General features: G+C 45.6%; 1 protein-coding gene across 1 annotated transcript in view; it reads right to left on the reverse strand.

Annotated features, from left to right (window-relative positions):
- Positions 1–12,082, reverse strand: part of LOC126236141 (probable imidazolonepropionase) — a 195,099-nt gene that overhangs the window by 125,980 nt on the left and 57,037 nt on the right. Inside the window, exon 3 of the mRNA XM_049945223.1 lies at positions 7,886–8,057. Coding sequence (XP_049801180.1) covers positions 7,886–8,057 — 172 coding nt within the window. The remainder of the gene's footprint in view (positions 1–7,885; positions 8,058–12,082) is intronic.

A 12,082-nucleotide genomic window follows, 5' to 3' on the forward strand; every position in this document is an offset into this window, starting at 1 on the left:
GAGAAGCAGCTCTCCAAAAACTCGGAACTACTGACGCCAAAGTGGACTCAAGGACATGAACAACAACGCTGGATGGACAAAGCTTAATGTAATAGGCTCAAACGGAACCTCATCCGGCTTTATGCAGTGAAAAAATGGTGACGATCATGTCTAGAGTTGTTGAAAGAAGCTACCGTGAGTACCATAAACTATCAAATTAAATTTTCTTCGTCTATTATAGCCGCTATTAGGAAGAGTAGACTTGTCGAACATTGCCATGCCGTTTCGGGCGAAGTGAAACCGCTTCCTTGCTATTTGTTTTAAAATCTCTTTTAATCCATAAGATATATTGTGTTAGAATTACTTCTGAAGACAACGTTGAAAATGTAGAGGTTATAGGCCTGCATGAGGAGCACAGTAGTCTCTGAAACTGATCTTTTCACACGTGCTCAAATAATAATAATAATAGGCTAATAACGAAGCAGGCACAGCAAATGTCTCTGAGCACTATGGGACTTAATAGCTTAGGTCACTAGTCCCCTAGAACTTAGAACTAATTAAACCTAACTAACCTAAGGACATCACACACAGCCATGCCCGAGGCAGGATTCGGACCTGCGGTTCCAAACTGAAGCGCCTAGAACCGCTCGGCCACTCCGGCCGGCCAGGCACAGCAGACCAAATAAGTAACTAAGAAATAAGAAAAGTTGGTATGCTTCATGTAGGATTAGTGGAGTTGTTTCATGAGTATAGCATCTTATAGCAGTGGAATTAAGCACAAAGGATTTCTATATCCACATCTACATCTACTGATTACTCTGCTATTCACAATAAAGTGCCTGGCAGAGGGTTCAATGAACCACCTTCATGCTGTCTCTCTACCGTTCCACTCTCGAACGGCACGCGGGAAAACCTAGCACTTAAATTTTTCTTTGCGAGCCCTGATTTCTGTTATTTTATAGTGATGATCATTTCTCCCTATGTAGGTGGATGCCAACAGAATGTTTTCGCAATCGGAGGAGAAATCTGGTGATTGAAATTTCATGAGAAGATCCCGTCGCAACGAAAAACGCCTTTGTTTTAATGACTGCCACTCCAATTCACGTATCATGTCTGTGACACTATCTCCCCTATTTCGCGATAATACAAAACGAGCTTCCCTTCTTTGTACTTTCTCGATGTCATCCGTCAGTTCCACATGATGCGGATTTCACACCGCACAGCAATACTCCAGAATAGGGCGGACAAGCGTAGTGTAAGCATTCTCTTTAGTAGACCTGTTGCACCTTCCAAGTGTTCTGCGAATGAATCGCAGTCTTTGGTTTGCTCTACCCACAAAATTATCTATGTGATCGTTGCACTTTAGGTTATTTGTATCTGTAATCCATAAGCATTTAGTTGAATTAACAGCCTTCAGATTTGTGTGAGTTATCGCTTAATCGAAATTTAGCTGATTTCTTTTAGTACTCATATGAATAACTTCACACTTTTCTTTATTCAGGGTTCAAAAATGTTCAAATGTCTGTGAAATCTTATGGGACTTAACTGCTAAGGTCATGAGTCCCTAATCTTACACACTACTTAACCTAAATTATTCTAAGGACAAACACACACACACCCATGCCCGAGGGAGGATTCGAACCTCCGCCGGGATCAGCCGCACAGTCCATGACTGCAGCGCCTGAGACCGCTCGGCTAATCCTGCGCGGCCTTATTCAGGGTCAATTGCCACTTTTCGCACCATACAGATGTCTTATCTAAATTATTTTGCAAATCGTTTTGATCATCTGATGACTTTACAAGACGGTAAATACAGCATCATCTGCAAACAATCTAAGACGGCTACTCAGATTGTCTCCTATGTCATTAATATACACTCCTGGAAATGGAAAAAAGAACACATTGACACCGGTGTGTCAGACCCACCATACTTGCTCCGGACACTGCGAGAGGGCTGTACAAGCAATGATCACACACACGGCACAGCGGACACACCAGGAACCGCGGTGTTGGCCGTCGAATGGCGCTAGCTGCGCAGCATTTGTGCACCGCCGCCGTCAGTGTCAGCCAGTTTGCCGTGGCATACGGAGCTCCAGCGCAGTCTTTAACACTGGTAGCATGCCGCGACAGCGTGGACGTGAACCGTATGTGCAGTTGACGGACTTTGAGCGAGGGCGTATAGTGGGCATGCGGGAGGCCGGGTGGACGTACCGCCGAATTGCTCAACACGTGGGGCGTGAGGTCTCCACAGTACATCGATGTTGTCGCCAGTGGTCGGCGGAAGGTGCACGTGCCCGTCGACCTGGGACCGGACCGCAGCGACGCACGGATGCACGCCAAGACCGTAGGATCCTACGCAGTGCCGTAGGGGACCGCACCGCCACTTCCCAGCAAATTAGGGACACTGTTGCTCCTGGGGTATCGGCGAGGACCATTCGCAACCGTCTCCATGAAGCTGGGCTACGGTCCCGCACACCTTTAGGCCGTCTTCCGTTCACGCCCCAACATCGTGCAGCCCGCCTCCAGTGGTGTCGCGACAGGCGTGAATGGAGGGACGAATGGAGACGTGTCGTCTTCAGCGATGAGAGTCGCTTCTGCCTTGGTGCCAATGATGGTCGTATGCGTGTTTGGCGCCGTGCAGGTGAGCGCCACAATCGGGACTGCATACGACCGAGGCACACAGGGCCAACACCCGGCATCATGGTGTGGGGAGCGATCTCCTACACTGGCCGTACACCACTGGTGATCGTCGAGGGGACACTGAATAGTGCACGGTACATCCAAACCGTCATCGAACCCATCGTTCTACCATTCCTAGACCGGCAAGGGAACTTGCTGTTCCAACAGGACAATGCACGTCCGCATGTATCCCGTGCCACCCAACGTGCTCTAGAAGGTGTAAGTCAACTACCCTGGCCAGCAAGATCTCCGGACCTGTCCCCCATTGAGCATGTTTGGGACTGGATGAAGCGTCGTCTCACGCGGTCTGCACGTCCAGCACGAACGCTGGTCCAACTGAGGCGCCAGGTGGAAATGGCATGGCAAGCCGTTCCACAGGACTACATCCAGCATCTCTACGATCGTCTCCATGGGAGAATAGCAGCCTGCATTGCTGCGAAAGGTGGATATACACTGTACTAGTGCCGACATTGTGCATGCTCTGTTGCCTGTGTCTATGTGCCTGTGGTTCTGTCAGTGTGATCATGTGATGTATCTGACCCCAGGAATTTGTCAATAAAGTTTCCCCTTCCTGGGACAATGAATTCACGGTGTTCTTATTTCAATTTCCAGGAGTGTAGATCAGGAACAATAGAGGGCCTATAACACTTCCTTGGCGAACGCCGGATATTACTTCTGTTTTACTCGATGACTTTCCGTCTATTACTACGAACTGTGAACTTTCTGACAGGAAATCACGAATCCAGTCGCACAACTGAGGCGGTACTCCGTAGGCACGCAGTTTGGTTAGAAGACGCTTGTGAGGAACGGTGTCAAAAGCCTTATGGAAATCTAAAAATATGGAATCAATTTGACATCCCCTGTCGATAGCACTTATTACTTCATGAGTGTAAAGAGCTAGTTGTGTTAAGTATGTGAACGCATGTTGCGTGTTCTTTCGGACATGTGCGAAAGAACGGACAACACGCGGACCTGCCTGGTAAGCAGGGGATCCCAGGTTCGAATACCAGTCCGGTACTCATTTTCGCTCGTCACAAGTGATTCCGCTTATTGGTGGTGGTGGTGGTTAGTGTTTAACGTCCCGTCGACAACGAGGTCATTAGAGACGGAGCGCAAGCTCGGGTTAGGGAAGGATTGGGAAGGAAATCGGCCGTGCCCTTTCAAAGGAACCACCCCGGCATTTGCCTGAAACGATTTAGGGAAATCACGGAAAACCTAAATCAGGAGGGCTGGAGACGGGATTGAACCGTCGTCCTCCCGAATGCGAGTCCAGTGTGCTAACCACTGCGCCACCTCGCTCGGTAATTCCGCTTATTGCCCCGCTGCAGCTGACAGCAGTGATCCCCCTTCAATTTACAAGTAATGTTTCGCAGCTGCGGATTCTGTGCAGTGTCTGTTCTTTCGGAATGGATCCACCTTCCTCAGTGCCGATGTGCAAATACGTTCGACCTCCTGTGGGGATGTCTGAGTAGCGAACGGGAGTATAATGGACTGGGGCTGCGCATAGGTGGCGCTCGGTAGGATCGTTGATCGGCGTTGAGGCCTGCCGGGATAGTACGTGCAGTTGCGTTAATGGTGTGTCCCGGATGGCGCAGTGGTTGCCGCAGTTGACTCAGCAAGCAGAGATCCCGGGTTCGAATCCCGGTTCCGTACACATTCTCGCTCGTCGCCGCTTATTCCTATTGATGTCTCGCTGCAGCTGACAGCAGTGATCCCCCTTCAATTTACATATAATTTCCATAAATTACTGCCACAATAGCGTCTCGAGGAAGGCTACACAACCCTTATCCAGAAGTCAGTAATCGTAAGCATATAGAGAGTCCTTTTTCCTGACCTTACCCCGCATCTTCACGAGTTCGGGATGTTAATTTTTGTTTAGCAATGTTAGTAGTAGATGTCCTTCCAGTAATCGCCATCCCTTCCCTCTTCCCCTCCCGCGACGGAATTTGTGTAGTCCAATGTCTTCTGCGTCTAGTGTTAAGTCATGTTACGACGTACGTTTTCTAAATATTAGCGAATAATATATATATATATATATATATATATATATATATATATATATATATATATATATATATATATATACAGGGTGTTACAAAAAGGTACGGCCAAACTTTCAGGAAACATTCCTCACACACAAATAAAGAAAAGATGTTATGTGGTCATGTGTCCGGAAACGCTTAATTTCCTTGTTAGAGCTCATTTTAGTTTCGTCAGTATGTACTGTACTTCCTCGATTCACCGCCAGTTGGCCCAATTGCAGGAAGGTAATGTTGACTTTGGTGTTTGTGTTGACATGCGACTCATTGCTCTACAGTACTAGCATCAAGCACATCAGTACGTAGCATCAACAGGTTAGTGTTCATCACGAACGTGGTTTTGCAGTCAGTGCAATGTTTACACTTGCGGAGTTGGCAGATGCCCATTTGATGTATGGATTAGCACGGGGCAATAGCCGTGGCGCGGTACGTTTGTATCGAGACAGATTTCCAGAACGAAGGTGTCCCGACAGGAAGACGTTCGAAGCAATTGATCGGCGTCTTAGGGAGCACGGAACATTCCAGCCTATGACTCGCGACTGGGGAAGACCTAGAACGACGAGGACACCTGCAATGGACGAGGCAATTCTTCGTGCAGTTGACGATAATCCTAATGTCAGCGTCAGAGAAGTTGCTGCTGTACAAGGTGACGTTGACCACGTCACTGTATGGAGAGTGCTACGGGAGAACCAGTTGTTTCCGTACCATGTACAGCGTGTGCAGGCACTATCAGCAGCTGATTGGCCTCCACGGGTACACTTCTGCGAATGGTTCATCCAACAATGTGTGAATCCTCATTTCAGTGCAGATGTTCTCTTTACGGATGAGGCTTCATTCCAACGTGATCAAATTGTAAAAATTTTCACAATCAACATGTGTGGGCTGACGAGAATCCGCACGCAATTGTGCAATCACGTCATCAACACAGATTTTCTGTGAACGTTTGGGCAGGCATTGTTGGTGATGTCTTGATTGGGCCCCATGTTCTTCCACCTACGCTCAATGGAGCACGTTAAAATGATTTCATACGGAATACTCTACCTGTGCTGCTAGAACATGTGCCTTTACAAGTACGACACAACATGTGGTTCATGCACGATGGAGCTCCTGTACATTTCAGTCGAAGTGTTCGTACGCTTCTCAACAACAGATTCGGTGACCGATGGATTGGTAGAGGCGGACCAATTCCATGGCCTCCACGCTCTCCTGACCTCAACCCTCTTGACTGTCATTTATGGGGCAATTTGAAAGCTCTTGTCTACGCAACCCTGGTACCAAATGTAGAGACTCTTCGTGCTCGTATTGTGGACGGCTGTGATACAATACGCCATTCTCAAGGGCTGCATCAGCGCATCAGGGATTCCATGCGACGGAGGGTGGATGCATGTATCCTCGCTAACGGAGGACATTTTGAACATTTCCTGTAACAAAGTGTTTGAAGTCGCGCTGGTACGTTCTGTTGCTGTGTGTTTCCATTTCATGATTAATGTGATTTGGAGAGAAGTAATAAAATGAGCTCTAACATTGAAAGTAAGCGTTTCCGGATATATGTCCATATAACATATTTTCTGTGTAAGGAATGTTTCCTGAAAGTCTGGCCGTATATATATATAATAATTCCAATCCCAAAGAAAGCAGGGGTTGACAGATATGAAAATTACCGAACTATCAGTTTAATAAACCACGGCTGAAAAATACTAACACGAATTCTTTACAGACGAATGGAAAAACTGGTAGAAGCCGACCTCGGGGAAGATCAGTTCGGATTCCGTAGAAATGTTGGAACACGTGAGGCAATACTGACCCTACGACTTATCTTAGAAAGTAGATTAAGGAAAGGCAAGCCTACGTTTCTAGCATTTGTAGACTTACAGAAAGCTTTTGACAATGTTGACTGGAATTCTCTCTTTCAAATTATGAAGGTGGCAGTGGTAAAATACAGGTAGCGAAATGCTATTTATAATTTGTACATAAACCACATGGCAGTTATAAGAGTCGAGGGGCATGAAAGGGAAGCAGTGGCTGAGAAGGGAGTGAGGCAGGGTTGAAGCCTATCCCCGATGTTATTCAATGTGTATATTGAGCAAGTAGTAAAGGAAACAAGAGAAAAATTCGGAGTAGGTATTAAAATCCATGGAGAAGAAATTAAAACTTCTTAGGTTCGCCGATGACATTGTAATTTTGTCAGAGACAGCAAAGGACCTGGAAGAGCAGGTGAACGGAATGGACCGTGTCTTGAAAGGAGGATATAAGATGAACATTAACAAAAGCAAAACGAGGATAATGGAATGTAGTCGAATTAAACCGGGTGCTCCTGAGTGAACTAGATTAGGAAATGAGACACTTAAAGTAGTAAATAAGTGTTACTATTTGGGGAGCAAAATAACTGATGATGGCCGAAGTAGAGAGGATATAAAATGTAGACTGGCAATGGCAAGGAAAGCGTTTCTGAAGAAGAGAAATTTGTTAACATCGAGTATAGATTTAAGTGTCAGGAAGTCGTTTCTGAAAGTATTTGTATGGAATGTAGCCATGTATGGAAGTGAAACGTGGACGATAAATAGTTTAAACAAAAAGAGAGTAGAAGCTTTCGAAATGTGGTGCTACAGAAGGATGCTGGAGATTAGATGGGTACATCACATAATTCATGAGGAGGTATTGAATAGAATTGGGGAGAAGAGAAATTTGTGGCACAAATTGACTAGAAGAAGGGATCGGTTGGTCGGACATATTCTGAGGTATCAAGTGATCACCAATTTAGTATTGGAGGGCAGAGCGGAGGGTAAAAATCGTAGAGGGAGACCAAGAGATGAATACACTAAACAGATTCAGAAGGATGTAGGTTGCAGCAGGTATTGGGAGACGAAGAAGCTTGCACAGGATAGAGTAGCATGGAGAGCCGTATCAAACCAGTCTCTGGACTGAAGACCACAACAACAACAACAACAACAACAACAATGTAATTGACATGGGACGTGGGTAAAAGCTTGGTATTCATCTAATCGGATGTGGGAAACGACCTAACAACCAATCCGGGCTGGCTAGCACACTAGACGTCATCGTTAATCAGTGAGCGAATTCGATGAGGAGCCGGCGCGCCTCCCCGAATCCCGGCAGCGGAGTGCTAATGCTCACGGCTGCCAGGGCGAGTCAGAATTAAAGAGAGTAGCAATAGAAGAAACGCGAACCTTCATGGCGAACTCATGGGACCGGTCGCCGGCCCAGACGGGGTGGGTGTGCGCGTCCACGAAGCCGGGCATCACGCAGCGGCCGCTCGCGTCTATCCGGGCGTCGAACTGCTGGCCCTCGTAGCGCCGGCACACCGCTTCCGAGTCGCCCACCGCCGCGATCCTCCCCTGCCTGCACACACAAACAGCGTTCCTCCATGTTCTGCCATAGATCTTTTGCCATACGCAGCACCTTCATCGTTCGAGTGATGCTCGTGCCTGCGAATAAAGTAAAAATCATAAAAAAAACATTACACGTTGAACGTTTTGAAATTTAGCTCACAATGGGAGGTCACGATGTTCGGATCACGAATTTACATCAAACTCTGTACACTTTTAGTAGCCCATTATGACACCATGAAGTGCAAGTAGTAAGGCGTAAGGTAAAGGCGCCAAATTTCGTCCCCCAGTCTCTTTTTGGTCTCTGAATACCATATCTTTAAATCAATTATTACCAAAAAACTTATATAACACCAGCAACTAAGCCTACACATCGTATTTAGCTCAAAATATATCAGAAATGATTTGTTATCTTTACAGAAAAACTTCAAAAACAATGTATTTTTACTAAACCAATGTACTTTTACTAAACAAAGTGGTCCTATTTTGGTCCCCTACTAATACGTCTTGTAAAAGAGGTATTAACAGAATGAGATTTTCACTCTGCAGCGGAGTGTGAGCTGATATGAAACTTTGCTGGTGGATTAAAACTGTGTGCCTGACCGAGACTCGAACTCGGTACCCCTGCCTTTGAGAGCCCTTGCCCGCGAAAGGCAAGGGTACCGAGTTCGAGTCTCGGTCCGGCACACAGTTTTAATCCCCCAGCAAAGTTTCATATCAGCGCACACTCCGCTGCAGAGTGAAAATCTCATTCTGGAAACATCCCCCAGGCTGTGGCTAAGCCATGTCTCCGCAATATCCTTTCTTCAAGGAGTGCTAGTTCTGTAAGGTTCGCAGGATAGCTTGTGTAAAGTTTGGAAGGTAGGCGACGAGGTACTGGCAGAAGTAAAGCTGTGAGGACAGGGCTTGGGTGGCTCAGTTGGACGCCAGCACGGTAGCTCTTCGTGCTCGGTCAGAGGGTTACGTGCCCTCTGTAATAAAAAACTGAGTGAACGGATCAACAAAGAACCTGAACGGCTGTCATCGGACGTCCGCCACGAACAGATTCATCGGCCAATATAGAGCAAAATGAGATTTAAAAAAATAATTTTCAAAAAGTTGGTAGAGCACTTGCCCACGAAAGGCAAAGGTCCCGAGTTCGTGTTTCAGTCCGGCACACAGTTTTAATCCGCCAGGAAAGTTTCAGGAATTAACAGTTTAAAAACAAGGTAATAATAATAGAGACATGTTACAATGTTTATTTATATTAGATAAAGGTTACAAACCTTCATTTTTGGTACAGAGAATATTGATTAGCAGCTGTACGGTTATTTTTTACCCTTCCACGCAAGAGTTGCAAATAAATTTATTATTTTTTTTTTTTTTTGTTATTTTCTCCTGAGCACATTCTGTGTTGTCACACGGAACATTGAGTGCAACGCATCCATTTTTCCCCATGATTGTCTTGAGAAAAACGTTTTAGGCAAATGGGGCACTTCGCATCATCTTCATTATCCTCGCTTCCACTTCAATCTTGGTATGGGACATCACAGTCGTCATCACAGTCACTGGATGTTTCTGGGTTTGTTTTCGTTTTTAACGGTTTCTTTACCTTTCCTGGCAATGTCTTCGGAATTCGATCGTTTTCTCACATTACGTTTGGTTTTCTCTTGAGATTATCGTAGTTTCATCTTGTAAGGCGAGCGTGTAATAAGAGAAGCACTGCCTCGTCAATTAGATGACGATGAATGGATAACAGACACCTCTGCGATATCTGTTTGACTAACTGCTGTTAACTGTGGCACCTGTGTGCTGCTCGAAGGTTGAGTGGCTGGAAAGACCGGCTGTATAGCTGTGCTTGTTGAGGGTTGTTTTTTTTGAAAATGGCTCTGAGCACTATGGGACTCAACTGCTGTGGTCATCAGTCCCCTAGAACTTAGAACTACTTAAACCTAACTAACCTAAGGACATCACACACATCCATGCCCGAGGCAGGATTCGAACCTGCGACCGTAGCAGTCGCACGGTTCCGGACTGCGCGCCTCGAACCGCGAGACCACCGCGGCCGGCGATTTTTTTGCATCTGTGTCAGGAGCTGAGGAGGCGTCAGCGATCGCCGAAAAGTCTTCTGGCCCAAACACATTCGGGTTGTAAGGCAGAATCCCCGTTTTCTTAAAACCATTAACGGCAGTTTTTACAAGCGCTGCGTATTCATAGGCTTCATTGAATAGCTGTGCAATCTGCAGGTGGCCAACAATACTACCAGGATGGTTAGACAGCCTATTTTCTATTGCCTGCGCATAAAATGTTTTGAAAGGAAACATGAACGACACATCGAGAGGCTGCAGTTTTGAAGTAGAGTGAGGAGGCAAGCAGACTATGGCAACGCCATTATCAGAGCAATGTCAGTAACATTCACATTGCGAGAATGTGAATAGTGTCCGTCAAATATCAACACAACAGGATCTTCCTTTGATGGCTTTACAATTGAAATGAAATGTCGAAATAATTTTACAAAAAGATTACTTGTATCCACCAAGACTCAATCGCTGCTATAATTGACCCAAGTGGAGCTCCATCCATGAGTTCGTTCTTCATCAGCTTTCTGGGAAAAATCATAAGAGGAGGCACAAATGTACCCGATGCCGACATGCACAAAACAACCGTCACTAGTGCACCTCTCTCTGCAGACGACAGTTTGTACACAGACTTCTTCCCTTTCACAGTAACAATCTTTCTTACTTTGTGTTGTACCACTGTGATGCCGGTTTCACCAATGTTGAACACTTTAAGTGCCGGTCTATGTGGCCGAGCGGTTCTAGGCGCTACAGTCTGAAACCGAGCGACCGCTACGGTCGCAGGTTCGAATCCTGCCTCGGGCATGGATGTGTGTGATGTCCTTAGGTTAGTTAGGTTTAAGTAGTTCTAAGTTCTAGGGGACTGATGACCTTAGAAGTTAAGTCCCATAGTGCTCAGAGCCGTTTGAACAATTTTTTTTAACACTTTAAGTGGATTACATTGTATTTTCTCCAACTCGGGCTTCAAAATAGAAAAAAAGAGCTTCACACCTTCCTCGTTGAAACCTTGTACCCTAACTAGCGACACAGATTGCGGCGTTCATGTAGAAAGTGTCTCTGAAGAAACAGACGCAACCACTTCCATCCCACTGAAAATGGGTGAGCAACATTATTGCGTATAGTAAGCTGAAAGGCCATTCGCCTAAGGTCATTCAGAGTAAAGCCATAGAAATTTTTCTCCGTGTCCTTACAATAAGACACTAACTCAGCCTCTAACTCACGTTAAAAAACTGGTTTTCTACCAATAGCTTTTTCAATTAACCCTTCAGCACTTTTACCTTCTCTTTTCTGTATATAATCCTCGAGAGTTGCTCTAGGCACACTAAATGTCTTACTCGCAGCTTTATATCCCATTTCCTTATTTCTCATCGCAGTTATTGCAGATTTAAATGCCTCTCTGTCCCACTACTTCCATGGTGGCATCTGAAACAAAGTGAAGAAGTATGTTCTAAATTTGATCCCCTGGACGTATTTAGAAACAGGTGGGGGGACGAAAATAGGGACATCCTGCTTGCCGATATGGCGCTTCCTACACTACGTGAAGTAAACCAAACACGGCAAAACGCTCACATCATTCACTTTATAGCTTACTCTAAACAGATTATGTAAAATACAACTAAATAAACACATTATATAATTCGAAAAGAGCATTTTGAAATAGTATTTCGACAACTCAAATTTTGACAAATTAGAATACGTTTTCTCAAACGGCCACGGAGAGGACTCGACGCATGAAACTTTCACAACTAACTGGTGGCCATGAGCGCAGCTAACGGAAAATATCACCGATGGCGCCCCTGTTATTTATACCTTTATTCATTGATGTTTCACTTGGACTTTCCAAGCCTGTTGCTCGTCCTTGAAACTTGTGTCTGCAGATCGAAGCGACCAGGGACCAGGTGCACATCAGTTCTCGGTACCTTACCCCACTGCAGGTGTAAGGTATTTCGAATATCACGACAGGCATTCATTTCCAGGAAAC

The sequence above is a fragment of the Schistocerca nitens genome, chromosome 2, assembly GCF_023898315.1.
Source record: "Schistocerca nitens isolate TAMUIC-IGC-003100 chromosome 2, iqSchNite1.1, whole genome shotgun sequence".
Taxonomy (NCBI): Eukaryota; Metazoa; Arthropoda; class Insecta; order Orthoptera; family Acrididae; genus Schistocerca; species Schistocerca nitens.